Source organism: Callospermophilus lateralis, chromosome 1, assembly GCF_048772815.1.
Source record: "Callospermophilus lateralis isolate mCalLat2 chromosome 1, mCalLat2.hap1, whole genome shotgun sequence".
NCBI lineage: Eukaryota > Metazoa > Chordata > Mammalia > Rodentia > Sciuridae > Callospermophilus > Callospermophilus lateralis.
Window position 1 is genome coordinate 149,890,908 of NC_135305.1, and position 27,856 is coordinate 149,918,763.

The following is a 27,856-nucleotide window of genomic DNA, read 5'->3' on the forward strand; positions in this document are numbered from 1 at the left end:
CTGACTCCCGGGGAGGACTGGACTCAGGGTGAGGCTGGCCTCTGAGCCCTGCTCCAGGTGGTTCTGTCCCCAGCATAGGTGGCCCGTGGTCAGCCGGGGTCCCTCACCTGGGGACGACCCAGCAGGGCGCAGAGGCAGGGGCGAGACCGCAGGGGACAGAAAGCCTCACAGTCGCTGTGTCATAAATACATAGTCGTCTTTTCCAGTGAAAAAGTGCTCGTTAGAAAAAGGAGTAGCTGACCTCCGGGAGGGCGGCCGAGGGCCTCGGGCTGGACTAGCCCCGTCGCCTCCCCAGGCAGCTGAGGAGGTAGGGCCCGTGGTCCAGGCCCCCAGTGGCACTCAGCCCCTCCCCCCAGGGTCCTGGTGTCACTTGTGGGCAGTCATCCTAGCAGGGGTGGCCAGGGACAGCTGCAGAGCAGCCACACAGACGCGAGGTTCAGTCCATGGCTGCGCCTGCCGCTGCCCACCTGGTCCTTGGCCCAGCGGCCAGTGATGCGGGTCCAGGCTCACTGCCAGGCCCAGGTCACTGCACGTGGGACTTGGGGACTCCAGCCCCAGGGTGGCCCGGCCAGGGGCACTGCGGGTGCCCTCACTTGGGTAGGCCATTCTTCATGCCCAGCTGTTCCTTGAGGGACCACAGCTGGGCCAGGCTGATGTTGCTGCCCCCACAGACGATGACTACCAGGTTGGGCAGCGGGGCGTGCAGCTTCCCCTCCCCCTGCAGTTTCTTGACCACGTGGCTGTAGACGGCGGCCAGGGCCGCCCCGCAGGCCGGTTCCACCAGGATCTTCTCATCATCTGCCAGGGACAGTGAGGGATGGTGGGCCCAGGGGAGCGGTAGGCCGCTGAGGGGACTTGGGGGCAGCGAGCCAGTCGGCTCTGAGCCCCGGAAGGTCCTGGGCCGCGCCTCCCACTGTCACCCTCAACAGGGGCCTGGGTTTCGCCCTAGGTTGACATTGACTAGTGATCACCATCGCCAAAGCCCCAGTTAAAGAGGGTCCTGAGGCACGGTCTGGGCGAGGGTGTCACAAGTGGTCACCTTCCACTAGTGGGGCGTACTAGGTGAGGATGGGAGGCAGGAACGCAGGGGACTGGGGTGAACGGGACCCCGTGGTGCGCCGAGGACAGTGGCACATACCCACAAACTTCTCGATGGCGGCCACAGCCTCCTGGTCCGAGACCACTTCAGAGAAGATGGGGTGCTCCCGAGACAGCTTCAGGGCCTGCGCGCTCACCGTGTTCACGCCCAGAGCCTTGGCAACGCTGGCCGGAGCCGGGGTCAGCAGACAGGAGGGAGGCAGGGGCGGGCGGGGGAGACAGGGTGGCTGTGAGCGGAGCCACAGCAGGTGGCAGGGACCCCAGATGGCGGGGTCTGCTGCGCACAGATGGTTTGGATCGGGGTCAGTAGTGTACATCTGTGTTAGACACTCACGAGCAAAAGCACCCTGCCACTCCCACGGGACCCCCGCTCTGGTCCACCAGGCTAGTCCTCGCTGAGCCTTGTGCGGCCCTGCCGCTCCCTCCTGCCCTGTCCTTCAAGGCTCAGGATGAAAGATGCCTCCTCCAGGACGTCTTCCAGGGCTGCTCGGACCCTGACCTCAGGTGGTCCTGCCCACTGCAGCATCAGGCCAAGCACTTCCCCAGCGTCATGGAATTCTGCTGTTATTCGTTGGTTTGACTTAACAGACGGGAAATTGAGGCAGAACCTGCCGCCACCTGCCCAAGGTCCACATGCCCAGGGCCTGGCAGCGCTGGGGCTCTGAGCAGGGTCCATGTGACTCTGGGACCTTGCTGGAGGCTGTGTGGACACTCTCCCAGCCTCCCTGGGTGACCACTGGTCCTATCCCCAGCTCATCTCCCAGGAGCATCTCGAGGGCGCCCCCGTGGCCCTAAGGCAGTTTACAGTAGGCGCTCAGCAGTGGCTTCTGCGCCAACCTGGCTGCGGCAGAGACCAGCCCAGCAGCCTCCAGGGAGGCCGGCTGGGAAACCCAAAGGTCCCCCCGGGGCTCAGGCTCCGCCGTGCGCGCTGAGCCTGCTCTGCCCTCTCTTCTAGCTGCCCCGTGGATGCCTGGCGTGAGGACATCTCCCCGTCCCCGGCAGCCAGGCGCGGCCACCTGACTAAGTTCTGGCCCGTGAGAGGTCATCGGAAGCACATGTCCCCAACTTGCCATGAGGTGTGCTTCACCGGGGAAGTGATGCACTTGGTGGGAACCGTCCTTGGAATCTTGGTTTGGACCTCTCCCCAGAGCATGGATTTGAGGTGCCATCCTTTCTTGCGGTGCCGGGCAGTGGCACACAGCTCTGGTCAGCTGATGGCAAGGGGCCACCCACTCTATGGCACTGTGCTGCTAAGTGGGGGTGTCAGGTTGGATGTATGCCGCTCACTTTTGACTTGAAATATTTTCAACAAGTGACGGTTTATCAGGATGTCACCCTGGAGCAGAGTTATAAATCAAGGAACAGCTGCATTTTGTGTCTTTAAAGGTTAGCGCCTAACCTCTCCCTGCTTCCTTCTTCCTGCCTGATGGAACGTGGATGTGATAGTTGGCATGCAAGCCATCATTTTGGACCATAAGGCCACATGCCAAAGACAGTAGAGCGAGGTGCCCAAGGAACACTGGTCCCTGACTTTCTGGAATGGCTTCTGGATTTGCCACCTCTAGACTTTCAAAGAGAAATCAAGTTCCATGTTGTTTAAGCCACTCACTGTCTGTGACCCTGGGCGAGTGACCAAAACCTTGGGCTCCTCGCTGTGCAGTGGGTGGCCCCAGGAGCCAGCTCCCGGCCACCCTGAGGGAGGCTCCCCGGGGGGCACCTTCGGGCTCTCACCTGGTGATCCTGGGCAGGGAGACCAGCTTGCCCGCGGTGGTGGCGGCATGGAAGCTGTGGGCACCGATGGTCTCCATGGCGATGACAGGCACATCCCCCCAGCCCACCTCCTGCAGTCCCTGGACCACTCCGCACAGCAGGCCCCCGCCGCCCACGGACAGCGCAATGGCGCCTGGCTTGGTGCCCAGGCTTTCCTTCAGCTCTCTGATGAGGGAGGTGTGGCCTTCCCTGGGGAGTGGCACCGGTGACAGGTCAGTGCTGGGCTTCCTGCAGGCACCGGGCAGGGCCCGAGGCACCCTGGCAGGTGGGTCAGCATGTGCCCTGGGGCTGGGCAGCTGGTCCCCTGCTCCAGGTGCCATCCTGATGCCAGCCGCCAGGCTCTGTGTCTACTTGGGGCCTTGCTCTGGCCAGCAGTGCCAGCTATGAACGTGGCAATGGGCAGGGCTGAGAGGCCAGTGGCCAGGGCTGCGGGGCAGCTCCACACAGTTCCCGGGTCCCCGAGGGCCACCTGACTAGAGGACCTCTTTCCCTGGACTTCCTCCCACTGTGCTCTCCCGTGGACAGGTCACGGGCGCAGCCAAGAGAACCGGCATCTCGCGTGGTGACGAGCGTCACAGCCCAGTGGTACCCGGGAGTGGCTGCCCGTGTGCCAAGTGACCCCAAGCTGCACTCACCAGATGAGGGGGTCATCGAAGGGGGGGACGTAGACCCAGCCGGGGTTGTTCTTGGCCAGTGCCTTGGCCATCTCGAAGGCCTCGTCCAGCGTCTGCGAGGTCAGGGGTGGGGACAGTCAAGGCGATGGGCCTGGTCGGCCGCCCGTGCCCCAACAGCCTGAGGGTGGGCACTCACCTCGCCCACCACCTCCACCATGGCGCCTTCCCCCTTGAGCCGCTCCACAGTGAGAGCCGGTGTGGTGCTGGGCACGACGATGGTGGCCGGGATGCCCAGCTTCCTGGCGGCGTACGCGGCCGCCATGCCTGCATTGCCCGCTGCCAGGAGGGGTGGGCTGGAGGTCAGCGCCCGAGGGCCAGGACTGCTGGACCTCCACCTACAGCTCAGGCCTCCCCACACCCCACTGGCCTCCTCCTGGAATTCCAAACCCGGCTACTGCAAAGGTTTGCCACCCATCATAGCTGGGATACCCAGGTCCCAGAGAGGCGAAGCACCTGGCCTCAGCACACACAGCGGAGGACTGGCGGGGGAGGCTGGTCACTTACCAGAGGAGCACACAAAATGCTCACAGCCTTGCTCAGCCCACTGTGGGGAGAAGAGGGGAAGGGTCAGGTCCACCTCCGTGTCTTTTCTTTCTTTTTTGTGTACTGGGGATTGAATCCAGGGGAGCTCTGCCCTGGATCTACCATCCCAGCCCTTTTAATTTTGAGCAAGAGTCTCACTAAATTGCTGAGGTTGGCCTCAAACTTTTCAATCCTGCCTCAACCTCCCAAGTTGCAGGATGACAGGTGTGCCCCAGCAGGCTTGGCCTGCCTCCTCGTTTTCGCCTGGGCTCCTCCCTCCCCCTGGAATATCTCCTCTCCCTCATCTTCCCCCTCCTCTCCCTCCTCCTTTCCCCTCTCTCCCTCCTCCTCCTCCTCCTCTCCCTCCTCCTGCTCCCCTCCTTCCCTCCTCCCCCTCTTCTCCCTCCTCCTCCCCTCCTCCCCCTCTTCTCCCTCCTCCTCCCCTCCTCTCCCTCCTCCTCCTCCCCCTCCTCTCCCTCCTCCTCCCCTCCTCCCCCTCCTCTCCCTCCTCCCCCTCTTCTCCCTCCTCCTCCCCTCCTCTCCCTCCTCCTCCCCTCCTCTCCCTCCTTTCCTCCTCCCCCTCTTTTCCCTCCTCCTCCCCTCCTCCCCCTCTTCTCCCTCCTCCTCCCCTCCTCCCCCTCTTCTCCCTCCTCCTCCCCTCCTCTCCCTCCTCCTCCTCCCCCTCCTCTCCCTCCTCCCCCTCTTCTCCCTCCTCCTCCCCTCCTCTCCCTCCTGCTCCCCTCCCCTCCCCCTCCCCCTCCCCCTCCCTCTCCGGGATTTGTTCTGCTCTAGTCTCTCTGCGTCTTCCTTCCAGAGCCTGGCTCAGGGTTGGCTCCATAGGGACCCTCCTGCACAATCACCTGTTAGTCGGGGGACGTCCTAGCATGCAGTGCATGTGGGGAGCCGCCCCATAGCCTGCATCTCCGCTTGGTCCACCCAGCCCTGGCCCTGCCCTGTCCAGGAAGGGGGCTGCCACCTGCCCAGATGGCACCTGACCCGTCCTGTACCGTCTTGCAGAGGTGCCCGATGCCCCGGATCTTGAAGGAGCCAGAGGGTTGGGCACTGTCCATCTTAAGATAGACGCTGGTGCCGGCCACTTTGGACAGGGCCATGCTGTCCCGGATGGGTGTCTTCACGTGCAGGGGCTCTCCAGACGCCATCGCTGGGACAAAGGTCAGAAGCCCGGAGCGTCAGGAGAGTGGGCACCATGCTGGCTGTGGGCACCCCGAGGCCAGTGGCCCCGCCCCTCATTCCCCGGGGAGAAGGACAAAGTGGGCAGTAGAGTACAGGCGAAAGTGCCCGGGTCCCCACAGGCACAGTACAGCTGCCTCCCTGGCAGGACCTCAGGACACTACCAAAAAACTGTTGGGCAGGGGGCTTCTCGGGAGGCCGCTCAGCCCCCACGCCTCTGTGCTGGCTGGGTCCTGCCACAAACACAGACATTTCTGTCGTCTGGGGATGAAGCCAGGGCCTCGGCGTGCAGGGTGACCGAGCCAGCCCGGCTCCACTGTTGTCCTTAGTCATCACCCTCCAGTGGTCAGCACGAGCCGGGAACCATGATGTCATTCGGGGCTTTTCCCGATCCTGGGAGGTGGTCAGGCTCAGGTCAGGTTTTCCAAGACGGCCACCACAGTCCTTCCCACCAGGACACACCTCTCATGAAGCCACACCGTGACACGCAGGCCAAGCTTCCTCCCGAGCCCTGGGCTCCCGTGACTTGGGGGCAGGGACACTATGTAATGTCCAAACTGCGGCGTGTCAGCAAATGTTTAGCAATCAAGGGACTGAAAGCCCTGACAGTGACGCGGGCCACCTCTGTGACGTCCCTACTCTTGCCAGGGACAATTCCAAATGTCCAATGTGGAGCTGGGAAGGGAGGGACACAGCCACCTCTGGAGTCTGCAGAGTGGCTGCTGTCATCACTGTCCCAAGCCGAGGTCAGAACAGCCGGCTGGTCAGAACAGTGGGCTCCCTCCCTGGATGGAGGCCCCTGGGGTCCACCCAGGGTCGGGAGGTCCCAGCTGGCGGTGATGTCCACTGTGAGACGTGGGGTAGGGGAGCTTCGCAGTGAGTCTGGCTCAGCCGTCATCCCCCTGCGCCCTGAGAGGACCCCAGGTACGCACCGCCCCCTTGAGCCCTGTGGAGCCCACAGCACCGCTGCCGGCTGCAGCCGTTTCTGGGTAGTTGGTGACACAGCGGCCACACCAGCATGTCCTAGGTCACAGCAGGGAGGCGGGGCAGGTCTGGGGCAGGCTTCTCGAGCTCAGGGTCTCCCCAGGACCTTGGTGTGGCTCAGGCCACCCCTCCTGCGCTGGCTCTGGGTGGTTACAGTGGAGATGGCCAAGAATCCAGTCCACGCACACCCCCGTGGCCTTTCCGTCCGTCCCTCTCTCTTACTGAAAGCCACAGGGAGACTCATGCCCCCAACCTGGGCTGGGGCAGAGGAGATCACAGGTGGCCGGCTCAAGGGCCTATCTGGTGTCCCCGCACCCCAAGAAGCCTGGCACCAGAGGCAGCTAGCCCGTGCCCCAACTTCCCGTCCCTCACCTGGGTGCTCCTGACTCAGGAAGCCCCCTCCCCCAGACTGGCTCAGACATCCCCGTGGGGGGTCCTGGCCACGGCACCAGCCTTAGTGCCCTCACATGTGGGAGCCCCAAGCTGTCTGGGCTGACAGGGCCCTGAGGCCTCCCCCCTTACATCTCCTGAATGCAATCAGAGAGCAGGGCCTGACCCCGACAGTGGACACTGGTTCTGACCACAGACAGAGGAGGCCTGCACAGCTCCCCATGCCCTGGCTGCCAGTGCAGGAGCCCACCCCAGGGACCCCGGGGGCATCTGGAGGACCCTGTCCTGCAGGTCACGATTCTTCCCACAGATGTGGAGCCAGGTGGGGGGCCTGGCACAGGAAAGCCACCCCTGCCTCTGTGCACCCGCCTTGGGTTGTCACCCCCACCCTCGCCCTCTCACTCGGCCGTGGCAGGTGCTCAGCAAATGTCACCGGTTATTATTAAGTGCTCTCTCATTTCATCTGCAGCAAGCTCCCATTGTCACCCCCAACTGACAGGTAGGAACACTGAGGCTCAGAGCGGGCCGCGCACCCAGCCGCTGGCTCCAGAGCAAGTCACCGGCCCTGTCACCCCTTGTCCCCTGGCAAACCCTGGCTGGTCCTGGGGTGTGACTGAGGATAGGGCCACTTACCAGGCACAGTGAAGGAGCTGGACGTCTGGACAGAGTGAGGGAGTGAGAGGGAGATGGTGTTGATGGTCTCAGGGACCCAGGGAGGTAGCTGGACTGGCCCGAATCCTCCCTGGGCTCCTGCTTTATGCCTCGGGCAGCCAATGGGCTAGCAGGGCCGGCCCCGCCCCCGCCCCGCCCCCACCCCGCCCCCCTCAGAAGCTGGGGTTCCCGGAGGTGGGGAGCTGCTACTCTCCTGTCCACAGGGTCCTCCTGCCTTCCCCCCACCTCAGTGTCTTCACTTGCAAACAGGACAACACCTTTCCCAGGGACCATTATAAGAAATCTAAAGTCCCTGGTGTGTGCTTGGCTACGATTGGTGACAGAGAAACAATAGCCACAATAATAAGTGTCCAGCCACAGGGAAGGTGGGGACTGTTATTACCACCACCTCACAGCCAGGAGACGGGGGTTTCAGAGGTGGTCACTTGCCCCAGGTCACAGAGCTCGGAAGAGGCAGGAGTTGGGATGGGGACCCAGGCAGCCTGACCCCCAAACTTGCAATCCAAGCACAGTTCTTCATTGCTGTCCCTGATCCTCCTTCAAGAGTCTTTTGGCACATGGGAGCAGGTGGCCAAGACTCGGGGGCCAGAGCTCCAGCCTGGCCTGTGGTGCACAGCTGTGTAGCCCTGGGCAAGCCACTTTCGCCCCCTGCCACCATCATGTGTTCACTTGTACAGTGGGTGACAATGGCATCTCCCTCCTGATCTCAGAAGATGGGAGAAGGTATTACGTAAAGGGCCAGGAACTGAATGAGTCTACAGTAAGTTAGTCACCACCACCATCACCACCTCCATCACCACAACCACCAACATCACTATCATCACCATCATCACCACCACCATCATCATCATTATCACCACCATCACCACCACCATCACCAACATCACTATCATCACCATCATCTCCACCACCATCATCATCATTATCACCACCATCACCACCATCACCAACATCACTATCATCACCATCATCTCCACCACCATCACCAACATCACTAACACCACCACCACCACCACCAACATCATTATCATCATCATCATCATCATTATCACCATCACCAACATCACTAACACCACCACCACCGTCACAACCATCACCACCACCACCATCACCACCACCAACATCACTATCATCACCATCATCACCACCACCATCACCAACATCACTAACACCACCACCACCACCATCACCCATCACCACTATCACCACCACCATCACCATCATCATCATCACCACCATCACCACCACCACCAACATCACTATCATCACCATCATCTCCACCACCATCATCATCATTATCACCACCATCACCAACACCATCACCAACATCACTATCATCACCATCATCTCCACCACCATCACCAACATCACTACCATCACCATCACCACCACCATCACCAACATCACTATCATCACCATCATCTCCACCACCATCACCAACATCACTAACACCACCACCACCATCACAACCATCACCATCACCATCACCATCACCAACATCACTAGCACCACCACCACCATCATCATTATCACCACCATCACCACCATCACCCATCACCACTATCACCACCACCATCACCATCATCATCATCACCACCATCACCACCAACACCAATATCACTATCATCATCACTACCACCATTATCATCACTATCACCAACCATCACCACCATCATTATTGCCACCACCACCACCACCATCACTACCAACACCACCATCACTATCATCATCACCACAACCATCACCATCACTACCACCAACATCATAATCAACACCTCCACCATCAAGGAACTGGAGCATGTTGCATTTGAAAACTCCCTTCAGTCCTTGGGTCTGTCCCTGGCTGTGAGCAGAGGTCCGTCTGTCCACACGCGCACACACGCACTCACAATCTGGCTAGTTCTTTCCCTGGGCCTCTCAACAAAGCTCTCTTGTCGTCAGGCCGGGAGTAGAATGTCGATGAGCTGGAGGGCGACCAGGGGAGACGAGGCGGCCAGGGCACACACGGCTCGCACAGCCACGCCCCTCCGTGGGACAGGCTGTCCCGTTTTGCTGGCTCTCCCTGGTTTTGCATGACATTTCCAAGCCCCCTCCCTAGCAGGATGTCCACGGGGGTGTGGGCGGGGGACACGAGGTGGCAGAGCTGGAGGGCTGTGGGCACCCTACAGACAGCCACTCTCACGTGTCTAATTGTATACAGCCGGCGCCCACGCGGCCAGAGATGGGCAGATCCCACACCACGTGTCTGCCACGTGGGGTCACCCACCCCAGGGGAGCAGGGGGTGGGCATTTTGGGCCCCACGTGGAAGGCGAGGAGACCGGCTCAGAGGCTGGGACGCCTGCCAAAGGCCAGCAGTGGCAAGTGGCAGCTCGGGAGTGCGAATTCGGGGACTCTGAGTCCTTTGTGGACACAAGGCCAGTGGGGGTAGGGGACAGAGGGCACATGGCCAGCCTGGTCACATTCGGAAGCCCCAGATTTAGGTTTAAAGAGCATCTCCATATGAGGTAATGGTGGCCCAGGTGACAGGACTGAAGGGAGACGTCCCCTTTGTCACCCTCCCTCCTTCATCTCCGTCTCACGGATGCTGGGAAGGGAGCTGGGGCTGCAGGTGGCAGGGACTAGGGGACAACTCTCTCCTGAGATCTGCCTGTCTGACCCACTTATTTCAACCAAGATGTGTCGTGTCATCGTTGGAACAGACAAATAAGAACACAAGGGGACAGAGAGAGGGCACCCGGCCCGTCCTGGAGCCCGGCCGGCCCTTCATGTCTGGAAAGAACAACTCGACTGGGAAAACAATTCACATGCCGGACGATTCACTCACGCACAGGGTTGCGACTTTGGAACCTGAAGAAACCCTGTGCCGGCAGCAGACGTTGCTCATCCTCTCTCCCCTGCGCCCTGGCAACTGTCAATCCACCTGTCTCCAAGGCGCTGCCTGCTCTTGGATCATTCTCCTTCCCCTGTGCCTGGCTTCGGTCACTTAACAGTGTCTCCCAGGTTCCTCCATGTGGCAGCGTGACGCCGTACCCTTTCCTTTTAGAACACATAATATTTCATCATAAGGACATCACCACATTTTATTTATCTGTGCAAACATTTTCCAAGTTCAAATCAACTTGCTGTGTGACCTGTGTAATATGCCAGCACTTCTCTGTGCCTCCATATCTATGATTAGATTTGTTATAAGGTTTTAATAACTTAATTGACGTAAAACCGTCAGGATAGTGCCTGGTGCAGACTGTGTACTCAGGAAGCAATGGTCAGCTGGGCACGGTGGCGCCCACCTGTGATCGCAGCACCTTGGGGGCTGAGGCAGGAGGATCACAAGTTCAAAGCCAGCCTGGGCAACTTAGTGAGGCCCTAAGCAGCTCAGTGAGATCCTGTCTCTAAATAAAACACAAAATAGGGCTGGGGACGTGGCTTAGTGGTGGAGCACCCCTGAGTTCAATCCCCGGCACCAAAAAAAAAAAAAAAAAAATGGCCATTTTTAGTTTCTGGTGTTCAAAGGGCACTTGTGTCCCTGGCTCTGGGTGACGGACAGAGCACAGAAGCCCTCTTTTCCCACCTGGGTCTCCTTGGAAAGGTCTTGGGAATCGGGAGGGACGTCGAGGCCGGCCTCTCCCCATTAACAGATGGACAAACTGAGGACTCGCTCTGCCCCGGGGGAGGCAGGAGCCTGGCTGGGGAACCTTGGGCAAGCGTCTCCCACGCCCCACGTCCCACGTCCCACGTCCCCACGTCGGCTGCTGTTACATCACACCTTTCTGGGAAGTGTTCCCTGTCCCCGAGGACAGTCAGGTCAGAGTGTCCTTGGGAGCCAGTGGGGGTGTGACGGGTGTTTTCACAGCTGGGGGGTGGGTGCTGTCCCCTGGCCTCCCTGGTTGGCAGGCAGCTCTGGTGTCTTTGATTAGCTCAGGTCTCAGAGTCCTGTGTCCATTCCCCCGGGCTGGCACTGCCACCCAGCTGTGTGACCTCGGGGTGGTCACCTCACGGCCCTGGCTTCCTTTCCCATCCTTGAGATGGGGACAAAGACGCGGCCAGGCATTGCAAGGTTAGAGGCTGGGCCTGAGCGAGGGCCTGAGGCCAGCAGCTGTGCCCGTCCCCACCTTTTTCCTTGCCCCCCACTCTCCCGGACTTTGGGGTCCCCCTTGGTGCTCAGCAGTCCTTCCTGCCTGCTCCCCGCTGGGCCTGGGCTGGAGCTCTGGGGCGCTCTGCAGCCAGGCGGCCCGGTCTCTCCCCAGTGGGGCCACAGCAGCCCAGAACGGGCTGTGCCGCCTCCTGCCTGCTCCCCGCAGCCCCTGCCCCCTTCTTGGGCCTCCAACCACTCGCTGCCTCCGTCCCTCACGGTACGGTATCCACTGCAGCCTGAGCTCCCGGCACCTAGAATCCAGCCAACCTCTACCGCTAGCGCCTGCCCAAGCCCTGGGATCCTGGGCCTGGGCCTTGGATCTTCTTCCCACAGGTCCACCTGGCTCCCCTCCACACCCCTGGGTGTCGACTTGCCTGTCACCTTCACGGAGGGGGTTCCCTGGCCCCCATCTAAAACCACCCCGCCCACCCTTGTCTGCACAACTTGCCGCCCCACACCCGCTGGCCTGTGAATCCCTGCGCTGAATTCCCTGCACCCAGGCCAGGCTTGGCACACAGTAGGAGCTCAGTAAACTCGGCTTAGTTCACTGTCAAATGAAACACAGGAAAGCATCTGAGAAGTTCAACAAGGACAAAGGGGGATGCCGAGAGGTTCCGAGAGGTCCCGGGCTCCGTGCAGCCTGGGCCCTGGAGGGCCTCGGATCGACCCCACCCCACCCCTGCGAGCCCGGGCACCTGCTCCAAGAGGAGGCTCCCCACTCCTGTTTCAGAGGACAGGCCCGGCCCTAAGCCTGGGCACTTCCAACCCCCACGCGGCCTCCAAGGACCGGCTTTCCCACCTCCCGCCCGCTCCTCCCCTGGCCTCCCTCTCTTTCTTACTCTGGGGACTGAACCAGGGGCGCTGGACCACTGGGCCGCCTCCCCAGCCCTTTGACATTCTGAACTTCGAGGCAGGGTCTCGCTCAGTGGCTTGGGGCCTTGTGGGAAGAAGGTCTTCTATCTAAAAAGCCGTTGTTCCTTATCTAACTGTGACTCCCCCAACCCCCTGGAGAAGTTGACATTTTTTTTTCTTTGTGAAATGGATCCGATCCAGCCTGGTCTCCCTGTTTTGGACGCGGTGCACCTGTGGCCACAGTCCAGCTTTCGAATTGGGTCCTAACGGGACCTTTTTTGTCCTATTAGATGGTGCTGCCTGTGGCCTTTCAGCTTTGCGTCATCTCCAAATGTGGCAAACAGCTTCTCGGTGGGACCTTGTGTCTAAAACTGCCACCACGGCCGAGGTCAGGCACCTGCAACCAGGCGGAGCCTCCCGCTGGGGTTATTGTCATGCATGGTGGACACACGGGAGGGGGAGTCCCAGCGGCTTGGGAGGCTGAGGCAGGAGGATCCTGAGTTCAAAGCCAGCCTCAGCAACAGTGAGGCCCTAAGCAACTCAGGGAGCCCCTGTCTCCAAATAAAATACAAAATAGGGCTGGGGATGGGGCTCAGTGGGTGAGTGCCCCTGAGTTCAGTCCCTGGTACCCCCCCCCCAAAAAAAAAAAAAAGAAAAAGAAAGCCCAAGACTTCTCAGCAGAGTCCAGTCTCAGCCACGCGGACGGACCACCTGCGCCAACCCACACCTCCCTGGGCCTCCCTGACCTGGCTTCGTGTCATGTCAAGCCGATACTTCGTCTGTGTCATGGGGGGGGGGTCCCTTCTTCTAGGGTGTCAGGGGTGTTCAGGGGACCAGGACAGCAGTGGGGGTGCTGCTGGGTCCATGGTGGTCTGCTCCCACCCCAGGTGGCCCAGGGTCATCCCAGCTGTGCTCCTGGTATCCTGTGTCAACCATTCTGCAGCAGGCGGGAGGCAAACTCAAGGTGTCCCGGGGCTTGGCCTCCACCCTAGCTCCTTGTGCTTCTCCCAGAATCTGAAATGGCGGCCACAAGCTGCCTCTTCCTCTCTCTCTCTCTCTTTTTTCTTTTGGGGGCACCAGGGACTGAACCCAGGGGCACTCAACCACTGAGCCACGTCCCCAGCCCTATTTAGAGACAGGGTCTCACTGAGTTGCTTAGGGCCTCGCTGTTGCTGAGGCTGGCCTTGAACTTGCCATCCTCCTGCCTCCGGCTCCTGAGCTGCTGGGTTGACAGGCGCGGGCCACCGTCCCAGCTGCCCCTACTTCTTTTCCCTTCTCCCCCATCACGTATCACCGCCGTCTCCTGGGAGGCACAGACTGAGATCTAACTAGATCCTTGCGACTGCTCAGAACTCCATGACCTAATAACCACCCTCAGACTCACTCGCCACCCTCTGCCCCTTTGCTTCACTTTTATATAAAAAAAAAATTTTAAATAATTAAAATTAGAGGGGCAGAGAGAGAGAGAGAGAGAGAGGAGAGAGAGAGAATCAGAGAGAGAAAGACAGAGACAGAGAGAGAGAGAGGGACAGAGACAGAGACCTCCGCACCAGGGTCTCAAACTGTTCCAACCCTTGCAGGGCCAACAGGGGCCCTTGGGTGTCGGGTCAGCGTGGGGAGCGGTCAGGACGGGCTGGGTCAGGGCGGCCGTCCTACAGAGGACAGGGCCACTCAGCCGTGGCCTGTGAGTGCGGCCCAGCCTGAGACCCCTGGCTCCGGCGACTGCCTCCTCTAACAGGGCTGAAGACGCTGCCCTTGGCGGGCACCATGATGCCGGGGGCCGAGAGGTGGGCCACTTGCTGTCGCCTGCCCTGCTGCCCCTGCCCCACGGCCCTGCTCCTTCGTCATCTGGTGAAACTCGGAAGGTGCGTGACGCAGGGTACCCGCGAAATGTGCCACCCGGGTGGTGACGATCGCGGTGTGGAGACTCCGTCCTCTCTTCATGCAGTGACCCCGTCTGGGAACACCAGCTGCGGGAGAGGATGGCGAAATGAAGCTTAATGAGTAGCCAGGGGACAGGCCAGGGTGGCTGGGTGGCAGGCCGAGGTGTCAGGGACGGGACTGGCTGACGAACATGGCCAGTGGCCCGGCCCGCCCTGCCAGCCTCTCCTCACTGCAGCCGGAGCTTGGCTCCGGCCCCTGGGTCTGAGCCCTGGCTCTGCTGCTGTGTGACCTTGGGAAAGTGCCTGGGTCTCTGAGCCTGTTTTCTCCATGCACTTCCCCAGGTAGTCATAAGTGTTCTGTGACAGAAGGACGCCACACTCCCAGACCTCAGGCATTCCCCCCTTTGCAATCTGTGTCATATTGTCACGTCACCTCTTTCCTAGGGGTCATAATGACAGCAAAGAGCAGCAAGAACACCCAACCCCGAGCACCGGCCACTTCTCTAAAGGCTTCACAGACATTTGCTCATTGACTCTCCCATCAGCTCTCGTAGGAAAGGATTATTTCTATCCCCATCTTACAGCTGGGAAATCAAGGCACAGAGAGGTCAGGTGACTTGCCTGAGGTCACACAGCCAGGAAACAGCAGAGCTATGCTTGTACCATGGCCTGGCTCTGGGGTCTTCGATCTAACACCTCGGCACACCGCCACACTGGGACATTCTTCTATGCTTAATACTTTAAAGAGATTGCATTTAAACATTTTAACACCTCACTTCTCCCTAAGCATTAATATCCACAAAATTATGGGTTTGATATTATGTGTACACACACACACACACACACACACACACACACACAGTGTATATGTCTCCTAATGCACACAGAAGTAAACTCCCAACTATTTAAAAATCTCCAACTATTTAAAAGCTATTTCTGCTAGTCAATATAAAAGGGCTGGTATACAGTAGGCATGAAATAAGTGCAGCTGTGCTTCCTGTCTAAGCCCTAGCCATGTGCTGGAGCCGGCCCAGATCCCTCGCCCCTGCTGCCCCCTGGTAAACCTCTGCCCTCTGACCTCCTGGGGTGTGACTGTCACGTATCAGGTGTCCCTCTCTCTCCCTGGTTTGACCACCTGGCAAGGACAGGGCACCTGGCAAGGGTGGGGCGTGCTCAGTGTGAGGCTGGGGAGAAACTCGCCAGAGTCCTCACGGCGGGCGGCGACCATCTAGACAGCGCCACTTGACGCCACGTGTCCAGGAGCTGATCCTCAACCCCAGGAGGTCACACATGGTCCAGGGGGGACACACAACACTGGGTCCTCCTGGGAGCTCGACTTTACAGACAGGGAAACTGAGGCCCAGGCGTGTGTGCGTGGCTGGGGTTCACCAGGGAGGTGGCAATGGAGACGTCAGTCAGACCCAGTCGCCTCCAGGCCTAACGCCCTCCGTGGCTCCCCAGTGCCCCTGGGCAAGGTTGAGGTGCCTGTCACTGGCTCAGACATCCCTGTGGCTCCTGCCCCGTCCACTGTCCCCAAGCCACTTGCTGCTCAGCCCCACTCACCTCCCAGCTGTCCCCATCCCTAGCAGAGATGACAATTCCTCTTTTGTGCACCCAAAGGTGCTGTGACGACAGGGGACGCCTTATCTTGTCTGAGGCTAAAGGTCCCAGGGATCGGCACATAGTAGGTGTCCAATAAATAGTTATTGAGTGAATGGATCAGTGGTCAGCCGCTCATCTGAGCAGTAACTGGGCCCCGGAGTGGGGTGTGAAATCTCCAAGCCCCTCTCATATGACAGATGACGGTCACCTCCTTGTCCCTGCTTTCCCGTTTCAAGGGATGGGGTTTGGCCTGGGATGAGCCCTGGGCTCGGAGGGAGATTGGGAGAAGTCTCTCACGGGAGGGGGTCTAGCATCTCTGCCCCTCGATAGCTGGGCATCCACGGCCAAGTGAGTGTCCCTCTCTGAGCCTCCCTTTGCTCCTCCATCTGACAGGGGAAATGCACATGGGGAGGCTGGGGCGGCTGTGAGCCTCAACCTCCCTTGCTTTCCGCCTCTGTCCCAGGCAGCCTTGGGTGGGAGCTGCCCCTTTAACACAGGAGGCGGGGCCAGGGCCAGGGAGGCTGGCAGAGGCTGGCAGGGGCTGGCCGGCAGCAGCCAGGGCCCAGCTGGCTTGGGGACAGCTCAGGTAGGTGAGGAGCCCAGAGCAGCAGTGTTGCTGGGGCCCGGGGTGTGCGTGTGAGTGGGGGGGGTCCTGGTTGGGGGCCAAGGTCAGCTGGGTGGACGGGCAGAGGGAGCAGCGAGGTCTGAGCCCTCCCTGGGGATGTGCATCCGCTCAGGGTGCCCTGCAGGGGACCCTGGGTCTACAGCAGGTCCTGCTGGCCAGAGGGCAGGGCTGGGCACCCCACCAGGGACCGGCCCCAGGCTCCACGGGGATTTGACTGTGGAGGGCCACCCAGGTAGCCCTCAGGGTCAAGGCGTGGAAAGCGAGGGCCCCTTACCCCAGTTCATGGGAGACCATGAGGCCCGTGAGAAGGGACAGCCGGGCCCTGCATTGCTGGGATGGATCTGGGCCCCAGCCCCGGGTCCCCACTGCCTGTCCCACGGGGAGCAGGCCTAGGCTGCCACCTCGGTCCTGGTGGCTGCCACTCTGGCAAGCACTGCATGTCCCTGGGCCAAGGCCTCAGTCCGCCTAGCCCTAAGGGACCAACCTGGACTTGATAAGGCTGCCGGCCTTTAACTGATGCCTGCTGTCTCTGGGGGGATGGTTGCTATAACGAAGGGGGCTGGAGACGCGTGGGGACCGAGCTGGGGGCACTTGACGCCTGAAGAAGTTGGCAGTTATGTATCAGATGCCCACACCCTTCATCGTGGCCACGCTAACAAGCAGGGGATGAGCAGCAGACGCAGCCCACACTTCCTAGCTGGATGACCTTCGCAGCTGTGTGACCTTGGAGGCGACCCCTCTGGGCCTCCTGGGCTAGTAAATGGCCTCGGTGCTGTGTGAGCGTCAGATAAGAGGAGACAGAGGGTGCCTGGCAGAGTGCCCGACTCCCAGCAAGTCCTCGCGGCTGTCAGGCCAAAGTCCGCGCCCTCAGCACATGGCCCGGCTCAATCCTGCCACCACCCTGGGACACACAGCTCCTCTCGCCTGTGGTATGGCCAGTTTGCTCTCGCTTTCCGGGTCTTAGTGTCGATGTCCCACCTCCTGCAGGTCTTTCCTGGCCTGCACACCCAAAACAGGTCCCCTTGATCTTTATTCACAAATACCTGCCTGTGTTTCCGCCCGCAGTTTCCACCATTTCTGATCATTTTGTTTGTCTGTGCTGATATTTGTTGCATGCTGTTCTCCTCATCAGACAGTCAGCTCTGAAGTGGACGCCTGCCTGCTTCACTGTGCTGTCCCCAGTTCCTGGGTCAAGGCCTGCACCTTGTGGGTGCTTTAGAGACAGGATAGAGTAAGGGTGAGTGTGCTGGCATTGTTAAAAGGCCCCAGTGAGGTAGTACCCCAGAGAACCCGGCCACTGTCTGCCACCTACTAGGAATTCGACCACTGGTAGCTGTTATCCTTATTCACGCACACCGCAACCTGAGAATTGGGGACTGTATTTATCGCCATTTGACAGAAGGGGAAACAGGCACAGAGAGCTCAAGACACTTGCTTGGGTCACATAGCCAAGGAGCTCAGAGCTGGTTTCTAACTTTGATCCTAACGCCCAGACTTTTGGGTTCCAGAATTGGGATGAGATTGTGGAGAGGCTCGGACTTCGCCCTGCCTTGTAGGGCGAGGGTGGGGAAGGTAAGGAGGTCCCAAGGGCACAGGGTCAGATGAAGGGCTAGGAAACCTGGTCCTCTCTGCTCTGCGGCCCTCGGAGACTAAGCGCAGACCCCAAGTCGGGCGGTGTAGGGTGTGGCGCGCCCCCTGGTGGCCACCGTGGAGCAGCGTCCGCCCAGGGGCTGTTCCTTCCCTGCCCATCCGCCCACCTGCTCTGGACCTTGGGACTGCAGAAATGCTCTCCCCGTGTCCCATAGACCCCCTGTGACGACCTACGGGTCAGAACAGAGTTCAAGGCCTCGCCCTCTGGGTGGAGTCAGGCCCCTGGGGAGGAGGCTCGCCCAGTCCCAGCCCCGCCCCTCACTCCTGCTTCACCCAGCCCCACCAGAGCGGGTGACAAAGAAACTTTTAGAAATTAAACCTTTAAATCCCTCGACCAGCCATGAAACCAAGCAGCGGTCACATATAATGAGATGCTTAGAATTTCCTTCGTTTCTTTTTAATTCTTAAAATTTTCATGGTCCTGGGGATTGAACCCAGGGGCGCTCTATCCCCGAGCCACACCCCCAGCCCCTTTTGTTTTATTTTGAGACAGGGTCTCGCTAAGTTGCTGAGACTGGCCTCAAACTTTCCATCCTCCTGCCTTAGCCTCCCAAGTAGGTGGGATAGCAGGTGTGAGTTACACAACCTTGCTTTTTAAAAGTAGCACCATTGACATAATTTACATGAAATCAGATCATCTCACTCTAAGTATGGAGTGCAATAAGTTTGGACAAATGTATACAGTGGTGAAACCATGTACTTTTTTTTAAAGTGCTTTTAGGGACACATGCTGACATGTTTATGGATGTGATAATCAGGGGAATAATGGTCATAGCAATAATGGAGAAAATAAGAATTCAGGAAGCAGGACGGACAGGGATGAGGGTGCAGGCCTTGTGTCCACGCTCACTGAGGCCATGTGATGGCCCCAAGGAATTGCAACCTGGTTCTGGATGCCACTGGACCCCAGGGGTCGCTCCTTCCTGTGTGGACTCCTGTAATTCCGACTGCCCACCTGGATAGCGAGGTCTGGCCTCTGCCTGGCACATCGTAGGTGCTCAGTGTCCCAAGGGGACTTGGATGAACTCATTCGTCATGAGGGTCACATCCTGCCCGATCAGCCTCCTGGGCAGAGGGGAGGCTGAGGCCCAGAGAGGTGCAGGCGCTGGCCTGGGTCTCCCAGCTCGGCAGGCAGCGGGGCTCAGGGTGCCCAGGCCCAGGGCCTCAGCCTCCCCGCCTCTTGCCTGGGGCCCTGAGGACCGTGTGCCCCTGCAGGGCCGTCCCCCTGGTGGCTGGGATGGAGGGCGCCCCGGCTGGCCACTTCCACACAGCCACGCCTCTGCTGGAGAGCTGGGCGCTGTCCCGGGAGGCGGGCGTGAAGGTCCTCCTCAAGTGTGACAACATGCAGCCGGCCGGCTCCTTCAAGATCCGGGGCATCGGGCACTTCTGCCAGCAGGTGAGGGCATGTGGGCTGAGGGGAGGGTGCGGCCAGCTGCCCTGCACTGGCCTCAAGGCCGCCCGCCTGGGCTAGCCCCTGACGCCATTCCTTCTCTCCCCAGATGGCCAAGAGGGGGTGCAAACACCTGGTGTGCTCCTCAGGTGACCCCACCCCTTTCTGCTTTGTGGGGGTCCCCGGGGCAGGGCTGGGGAGGAGAACCTGTCTGGGGTGACTGTAGATGTCCAGGGCTTGGCCTCTTTATCAGGGTCAAATCTCAGGCAGCCATCTCTTATGTCCTCTCCTGGGCTTCTTCCCAGAATTGGGGACTCAGGGTGGTAGCACCAGGTTTAAGCTGCAGGTTCCAAGAACTGAACATCCTCAGGCTCTGTGGCTTTCAGGCCCAGCTGGATCCAGGCGGCCTCTTGTGCGGTTCTTCCTTTCCTATTTCTTTCTCTCCTCTCCATTGGCCTCACGACAGCAAGATGTCTGCAGGAGGGACCTGCTGTCTGCTATCTCCTGACTCGAATGAAGAGAAAAACTTCTCCGCAGCCTTAGAATTCCTCTTTGTGGCCCAGCCTGGGTCACTACTCATCCCTAAGCCAGTCGTGGGTGGAGAGGTCAAGTTCTCCGGTTGGCTCAGTTTAGATCAGGTGTCCACCTCTGCAGCCAGGGGACGAGTCAGCGGGGGGCATAAGCGTGACTCCCAAGGGGGTGGAGGGAGAGCTGGGGGTGTCAACAGGCCCGGGCCGCTCTGCACACGTCACCCCTTCTCTGACCCCAGGGGGCAACGCGGGCATCGCTGCTGCTTACTCTGCTCGGAAGCTTGGCATCCCGGCCACCATCGTGCTGCCCGAGTCCACTTCCCTGCAGGTGGTGACGAGGCTGCGGGGCCAGGGGGCCGAGGTGCAGCTGGCTGGAAAGGTGAGGACCCAGGGAAGACAGCAGCCCGGGACGTCCCCACCCCTCCCGCTCCTGGGGGAGTCGCCTCCTAGGTCGACTCAGGACGGCTGAGCCGAGGAGGGAGAGAGGGCGCTATGCTGCACTGAGGGCTGGGACCCCACTCGCCTCTCCTTGTCCTCAAAACACCTCCTCTGGTGACCCCATCTCTCCAGCCACCCTTCCATTAGGTAGCTTCTCACCTCCTCTCTCCCTCTGGGGCCTCCCACCTACTCATGGACTCATCCACCCAGCCAGCCATCCAACCCACCCACCACCCATCCACACACTTATCCATCCACCCATCCACCCACCCATCCATCCATCCACCCATCCACACACTTATCCATCCACCCACCACCCACCCACCCACCCATCCACACACTTATCCATCCACCCATCCACCCACCCATCCACCCATCCACACACTTATCCATCCACCCATCCACCCACCCATCCACCCATCCACACACTTATCCATCCACCCATCCACCCACCCATCCACCCACCACCCACCCACCCACCCATCCATCCACCCACCACCCATCCACCCACCACCCATCCACCCACCACCCATCCATCCATCCACCCACCACCCATCCACCCACCACCCATCCACCCACCACCCATCCACCCACCACCCATCCACCCATCCACCCACCACCCATCCACCCACCACCCATCCACCCATCCATCCATCCATCTACCCATCCACCTACCATCCACCCATCCACCCATCCACACACCACCCATCCACCCATCCACCCATCCACCCACCCACCATCCACCCATCCATCCACCCACCCACCACCCATCCACCCACCACCCATCCACCCACCACCCATCCACCCATCCACCCACCCATCCACCCACCCATCCACCCACCACCCATCCACCCATCCACCCATCCACCCACCACCCATCCACCCACCCACCATCCACCCACCCATCACCCGCCCGCCCACTCATTCACCCGACCATCCTGTACCCGCCCCTCCCGACCATCCTAGTCCCCGGTGCCTGCCTGGGCCTGCCGTGTCAGGGGTCCTGGGTGTGGGCAGGACCCTGTGGGCTCTGCTCGGGCACTGGCGTGTGTTGGGAGACGCAGGTGTCCAGCTGGGGTCAGCTCGGTTGGTGTGGGCAGGACCCTGTGGGCTCTGCTCGGGCACTGGCGTGTGTTGGGAGACGCAGGTGTCCAGCTGGGGTCAGCTCGGTTGGTGGTGCTATGAAGCCCAGGCCCCAGGGGAGGCAGCAGCTGCTGCTGGAGGGGGCCGTGTGGCCCAAGCCCAAGCCCACGCTGGGCAGAGGCTCTGCTGCCCTCCCTGGGCTCGTGGAGGCAGCGTCCCCTGCTGCACAGGGCAGAGGCAGGTCGTCCGGGGCCCCGCAGCACCCTCTCCTCACGGCCATGGCCAGAGGGTCTCAGATGGAATGTGACGTCCCTTCAGACCTTTGCTCAGAGCCCACGCTGTGCGTCCTGCCACTGGCCATGGCCAGAGCAAGTCCCAGGTGGACACCAGCATCAAGGGGCCGGGTGGGCTTGGCCACAGGCACGCACTTGTGACGAAGGAGCAGTGGGGACCTGGACACGGGTCACAGCTCAGCAGGCTGCGCCTCAGGGTTGGGGAGGGGGACCCGGAAAGCCCCCCCAGAAGGGTCCCCTCAGTTCAGTCTTGAAGGAGAAATATAGTCCTCTCTGTGGAGAAAGGGGACAGAGGTGAGGCCCTGGGCAAAGGCCTGGCAAGGGGGCCAGCAGGGTGCGTCCAGCTGAAGCCCCGCATCCAGGGGAGGAGTCGGGAGGAGAGGGCGGAGGGAGGGCCGTTGCCCCGTGGAGCAGGGAGGCTGTAGGCACGGCCAATCTGGGCTCCCACGGAGGGCAGTGGGGAGCCAGGGAAGGCTCTGAGCAGGGGGGACGGGTGGCTCCACTCGCTTGCTCCGGGCAGGGATGGGAGGTGGGCAGTAGAGGAGGCAGAGCTGGGAGGAGGCTGCCCTGGGCCTCCAGGAGGGAGGCTGGGGGCCGCGGGGTTTGAGTCTAGCTTTGTCTCCCTGATTCAGAGCAGCGAGGCCCGTCTTTCCACGAACTCCCATGGGCAGGACCCTTTCCTGGGCTTCTCTCCTGTGGGCGAGTCCTCTGCGCGGGCCGGGCCCCGGGGGCTGAGGTCCTGGAGGGCGCACAGGGTGGTTTCTGGCTCCGTGACCTTCCCTGCCTCGCCTGGGCAGGGGGCTGTTGCCTGCCCTTAGCTCCTCTCTGTGGATTCCCTGGGGTCGGTTGAGTGGGGTCCCTCTCACCTGGGGTCTTGGTGTGGGTCCCCCAGAGTGGGCCCTGAACAGGACCAGGTGCCTGTAGTTCCCGGGGGTGCCTGCAGGGGGCGCCTTCAGTGGCAGGAGGCAGGAGGGAAGGAAGCCCCAACACCAGGAGTGAGCCGGTCACCTGGGGACGACTGGGATCCCAAGGCCGTCCCTAGGTTGTCCCTCCGAGGGTGGGAAGCGGTGGCAGTCACCCGCAACGCCCACTTCTTGTTGGTGGAGGGCTGGCCTCCCTCTGTCCATGCCGTGGTTCTTCCTGCCACCTTGCCCTCTTCCTGGCCGAGTCCCACGCTCAGGGAACACTGCGAGGGGACCCTCCAGCTCCCTGGATCTGGGCGTCTGGGAGCCTCGGCACCTGCTCTGGTCTCTGCGGAGCCGGCGCCTGGGGCTTCGGAGGGTCCCCTCTGCTTCTCCTCAGGTCTGGGATGATGCCAATCTGAGGGCACAGGAGTTGGCCAAGAGGGACGGCTGGGTGAACGTCCCCCCGTTTGACCACCCTCTGATATGGTAAGAGGAGGCCCAGCACGGGAGACCCTCACCAAGTCAGGTCCTGCCCTGGACAGAAGGGAAAGCAAGGCCCGGGGGAAAAGACGCTTCCACAGTGGACAGAGGGGGTCCAGGCCCTGCCTCTGCTGCTCGGGGACCCTGTGACTGCACAGCAACCCACCTCCCTGCACCCCAGGATCCAGATCTGTGAGACGGAAAGGGTGACGCTAAGTCCCCCTGACAGACGGAACATGGGCTTTGGGGCCCACCCCAGGCTAAGGGCCTTCCCTGTGCCCTCCTGTGTATCCTCCCCAAAGCCCTTGGGGGCACTGTTGTTAAAACCGTTTCACAGGCCAGACCACAGAGGCACAGAGGGGTTAAGCAATTTGCCCAACATCACACAGCCAGTACTAGCCCCACAACTTCATTCAGCTGAGTCCAAGTGACAGGCCTGTCCCCTCAACCACGTGCACTAACATTTTGCCTCTTACCAAAGTTGTTGGGGGACTCATTGGGGTCATGTCCAGGAAAGTGCCTGGGAGGTGGTGGTGGGGGTGACTGAAGGAAGGAATGCAGGGGACGACGGGCCCCCACAGGGACTCTCCTGCCTGCTGGCTGTGGGGAGGGGACGGAGAGGGATTTGTGCATATGTGGGGGCAGGGAGCCCAGCCCTAGAGACTCCCCTATCCAGGAACCTGTGGTGTCCCCCCCCACTCCTCTCTCCAGGGAAGGCAACGCCAGCCTGGTGCGGGAGCTGAAGGCCACCCTGGGGACCCCCCCAGGTGCCGTGGTCCTGGCAGTGGGCGGCGGGGGACTCCTGGCAGGAGTGGTGGCCGGCCTGGTGGAGGTGGGCTGGCAGCACGTGCCCATCATCGCCATGGAGACCCGAGGGGCGCACAGCTTCAACGCCGCCGTGGAGGCAGGCAAGCTGGTCACGCTGCCGGACATCACCAGGTGAGCCCCTGCCAGGCGCTGGAGGGGGCCATGGGCGGGCTGCTGTGCCCAGCGCCTCCTGTCCCAGCCAGCAGGGTGGACAAGGTCCGAAAGGGGTCTCCTTGTCCCCCAGGCACAGTACTGAGGATCTGATTGGGAAATGATGAGCAGCAGAGGAAGGGTGGGGTCCGCCAAGCCTCACCCACTAATAGAGCAAGTCCTCCTTGGTCGGCTCCGTTGAAGAGCAGGTTGAGCCAGATGCAGGGCAGTTAGGAAATGAAGACACCAAGCTGCCCCGGACAACCAAGTGGCCGGCTGTCCTGCCCCCAAAGGGGGAGGGCTCCCTGGGGCTTTGCCTCCTGTCTGTGTGCCCCACAGTTACAGACAGTGAACCTCTTGTGTCCAGGCTTCCCCGGTGGAAGGGCCAGGGTGACTGCTGCTGCACTGGTCATTCTCAGGGTCCAGGAGTCTGGCGCCTGGGGGGCTCTGGACAGGGGGCATAGTCTTCGCAGGGTGTGGGCCGGTGGGGACCAGCTCCCCCAGCTCCCTGCTCTCCCTGACCTGCCTGCCTCGTGCAGCGTGGCCAAGAGCCTGGGTGCCAAGACGGTGGCTGCGCGGGCCCTGGAGTGCACGCGGGAGTGCAGGGTCCTGTCTGAGGTGGTGGACGACGCGGAGGCCGTGAGCGCTGTGCAGCGGTTCCTGGGTGAGTGGCACGGCCCCGCTGGCCCAGGACCCAGCAAGTCCCCAGTGCACTGGCTGAGGTGCTGTCAGCGCCCGACCCAGGCAGGGCATGGGCAGTTGTGCTGTGGGGCCCTGGAGCAGGTGGGGCAGGTGGAGGAGGGTGTCCCTGCCTCTGCACGTCCATCCCTGGCCCTGCCCGCTATCCGTTTCCTAGGACAGAGGGCCAGTGACTGAGTCACTGTGGCACCTCCTCTAGGAAGCCCCCAGGTCTCCACCACAGTGCCCAGGCCGGGGACCTCCTGTGCACCAGCCCCTGGGTGCATCCCCGCTGGTTCCCATTTGTCGCCACCAGAGGGCCAGCTCCACGAGGGCGGGGCCGGGTGGTGTCCCCTGGGGTCCTTCCAGCACAGGCTCCAGCAGTGGGCCCCGCGGGGATCTGCTGGCTGAAGGGATGGGAGGGAGCGGGGCATGGAGAGTGGGCCGGGCAGGGATGGAGAGTGGGCGGGGCAGGGATGGAGAGTGGGCGGGGGATGGAGAATGGGCGGGGCAGCCATGGGCGGGGCAGCCATGGGCGAGACTGATGCGTGATGTCGAGACGGACGGATGGAATGGATGGACGGATGGACGGGCACAATGATGAATAGACATATTGATGGATGGACAGACAGACAATCGAATGATGGAAAGGAGACGGATGGATGGATACGTTGATGGATGGCCACGGTGACGGATGGACAGACAGGCTAGTGATGAATGGAGGAGTGGACGACTGGAGAGATAGATGGTGGGGTGATTCCTGAGAGAGGGTCAGGCGAGTGACAGATTGTGAGGAGGTGGCCGGGTGGCCCGTGGAGCGGGGGGCCAGCTGAGCCTGGCCTCCCTCTGCTCCCGCCCCCCAGATGATGAGCGCTTGCTGGTGGAGCCCGCCTGCGGTGCAGCCCTGGCCTTCATCTACTCGGGCCTCCTGGGGACGCTGCAGGCTGAGGGCCGCCTAGGCCCCCTGGCCTCTGTCGTGGTCATCGTTTGTGGGGGCAACGGCATCAACAGCGGAGAGCTGCAGGCTCTGAAAGCCAAGCTGGGCCAAAGCTGAGGGTCCCCAAGACCCGCCCCCGAAGGCTATGGACTCGTGTGGCTGGTTCAGGGCCTCTGCTCCAGGGGATGACTGTGGGAGCTGCCTGGATATTCAAGATGGCGGCCTCCTCCTCCTCCTCCTCCTCCTCCTCCTCCTCCTCCTCCTCCAGGAAGCCCTCCAGAACTGCTCCTGGGGCTCCTGGCAGCCACAGCCAATAAAGCCCTCTGGGCCAAGTTTGCTGTCTCCCGTGGATCCCGTCTTTCTCCCTCCGCTAGCTCAAGGAGGCACGGTGACAATCCTAATCCTGTCCTGTGACAGGTGACTGCCCACACCCAGCTGTGCTACAGGAAGCCAGCCAGCCCAGGTCCTATGAGGGCTCCTCTCACCTACAGGACCAGCTCAGGGGGCCTGGGTCAGGAAGGACAGGGACATTGTCTCTCATCAGATCTTAGGGGGAGGACAGTGTCTATTGAGTGAGTCACGTGCCAGGGACTCTTCTAGAACTTTCTACCCACCGTCTTCCTTCATCTCCTCAGAGGTGCTATGAAGTAGAAGCCATTATTCCTGCCCCTGCTTTACAGATAGGAATATGGAACAGGGAAGTGGACAGAGGTCACCCAAGGACACAGCAAGGAGGGACCCAGCCAGGTTCAAACTCTTCAATGTCAAATGTCACTCCATGTGGCTGGGGGCTCACCGTGCGGGAGGTGGTGAAGGCGGGGTTTATGGGAAGGGGTAGGAACCCAGGTGGTCTGGACGCAGGTGACCCCGGGGAGCAGGAGCCCAGGGCCCCTGGAGGTGCCTCTTAGGAAGCAGGATGGAAAGTCCACTTCCTTGTGGCCACAAGGGGGCAGCAAAGGGTCTCCTTCGGGGCCAGCTGGCCCAGGGCAGGAGGCCGGCACCCTTGGGGTTCTCCTGGGCTCTACCTCTGTGGGCCCCTCACTGGCCGGGAGTGCCGAGGCCCCAGAGATGGGCCACAGGGTCTTGGCACCAAGGAGCCTTTTCTAACCCCTCGCAGCCCTGTTAGGAGACAACTCAGAGGTCTGGACCACCAGACCTACCGCAGAGCCCGCCTCCCACCCCTCCTGCAGCCCCCTCTCCTGCCTCCTGTGGGCTGTGTGACCTTGGACAAGTGCCCACCCTCTCTGGGCCTCAGGCTTCCCCTCAGTGATGTACGAGGCCCTCTCACCGCTGCTGATCTCCCTCCTTATGCCAGGAAGCCCCCTCTCCTTGCTCAGGAGCAGGGTCAGAGCCTGCGGTGACCAGTGGGGCTCCCTGTCTCATTCTCTCTTTAATCTGTGGTTGCCAGGGATGCCGCCCCCAGAGACCCCAGAACCAGGCCCTATTTCCTGGGAGAAAATTCACTTTGTGGATTCCCCAGGACAGAGAAGACCTTATGAGCTCAGGAGCTGGATGCAGCCGGACCTGCACCCACTCTGCTCCTGCTGACCAGCATGGTGACACAAAGGTGACCCCTGAGTGCCTCAGTGTGCTTTCCGTAAAGCAGGCTGTGGAGGGTTGTCACTATGGTTGGCTATAGGCAGTCTTTCAATAAATGCCTACTGTTTCTGTCCCCTAAGCCTCCCTCCTCCCACAACCCAGGTGGGGAGGAATTAGGATTTATTCACATGTGGACTCCTTTCACCTTACCTCATAATGATCCTCGTGGTGGGGTAGTATCATTATCCCTATTTTGTAAATGAGGAAACTGAGGCACAGAGCAGTTGAGCCACTTAGCCTGGGTCACACAGCTGTATGGCAACCCTGATATGTAAAGAGTATGTAATCCCTACTGCTCTGCCACTTCCTTTCCTTTGCTGCCACTGTGTCCCAGGTGCTCTGTCTCCCAGGGGGCCCCGCCTGCCTCATGTCTGTGGCTGTGTCCCTGGGACAGGCCTCAGCTGCTGCTTGCCCCTCTCCTGGTCTCTGGAGCTGCAGATAAGAAGCCGAAGGGGCTGTTGACCCTGTCCAGATAACACACATCAGTGGGTCAGTGTGGCCCCTCCTGGTTGACACCCAA

At 60.9% G+C, this 27,856-nt stretch overlaps 2 protein-coding genes across 2 annotated transcripts; one reads left to right on the forward strand and one right to left on the reverse strand.

Annotated features, from left to right (window-relative positions):
* Window positions 1-589: 589 nt before the first annotated feature.
* On the reverse strand, window positions 590-5,224 carry LOC143637957 (L-serine dehydratase/L-threonine deaminase). Its single transcript, XM_077105334.1, has 7 exons — window positions 5,072-5,224; window positions 4,047-4,086; window positions 3,679-3,818; window positions 3,504-3,595; window positions 2,830-3,057; window positions 1,139-1,263; window positions 590-798 (listed from the first exon to the last, which is right to left on the reverse strand). The coding sequence occupies exons 1-7, from the start codon at window positions 5,222-5,224 to the stop codon at window positions 590-592; spliced, it is 987 nt and encodes a 328-aa protein (XP_076961449.1).
* Window positions 5,225-6,094: 870 nt separating this feature from the next.
* On the forward strand, window positions 6,095-26,012 carry LOC143642072 (serine dehydratase-like). The gene is made up of 13 exons (XM_077110165.1): window positions 6,095-6,179; window positions 7,979-8,061; window positions 9,502-9,726; window positions 11,547-11,651; window positions 12,577-12,637; window positions 14,025-14,151; window positions 19,262-19,442; window positions 19,546-19,585; window positions 20,206-20,345; window positions 23,083-23,171; window positions 23,877-24,104; window positions 24,662-24,786; window positions 25,664-26,012. Exons 1-13 carry the CDS (start codon window positions 6,095-6,097, stop codon window positions 25,852-25,854), a joined length of 1,680 nt encoding a protein of 559 aa, XP_076966280.1. The 3' UTR covers window positions 25,855-26,012.
* Window positions 26,013-27,856: the final 1,844 nt, after the last annotated feature.

Coding starts and splice junctions, on each gene's coding strand:
- LOC143637957 (XM_077105334.1), bottom strand. CDS start 5,224: ATGGCGTCTGGAGAGCCCCTGCACGTGAAGACACCCATCCGGGACAGC. Junction 1,264..2,829: donor TCCCTGCCCAGGATCACCAG/GTGAGAGCCCGA, acceptor GGCTCCGGCCAG/CGTTGCCAAGGCTCTGGGCG. Junction 799..1,138: donor CGCCATCGAGAAGTTTGTGG/GTATGTGCCACT, acceptor TGTCCCTGGCAG/ATGATGAGAAGATCCTGGTG.
- LOC143642072 (XM_077110165.1), top strand. CDS start 6,095: ATGTCCACTGTGAGACGTGGGGTAGGGGAGCTTCGCAGTGAGTCTGGC. Junction 19,443..19,545: donor TCGGGCACTTCTGCCAGCAG/GTGAGGGCATGT, acceptor TTCTCTCCCCAG/ATGGCCAAGAGGGGGTGCAA. Junction 23,172..23,876: donor TTTGACCACCCTCTGATATG/GTAAGAGGAGGC, acceptor TCCTCTCTCCAG/GGAAGGCAACGCCAGCCTGG.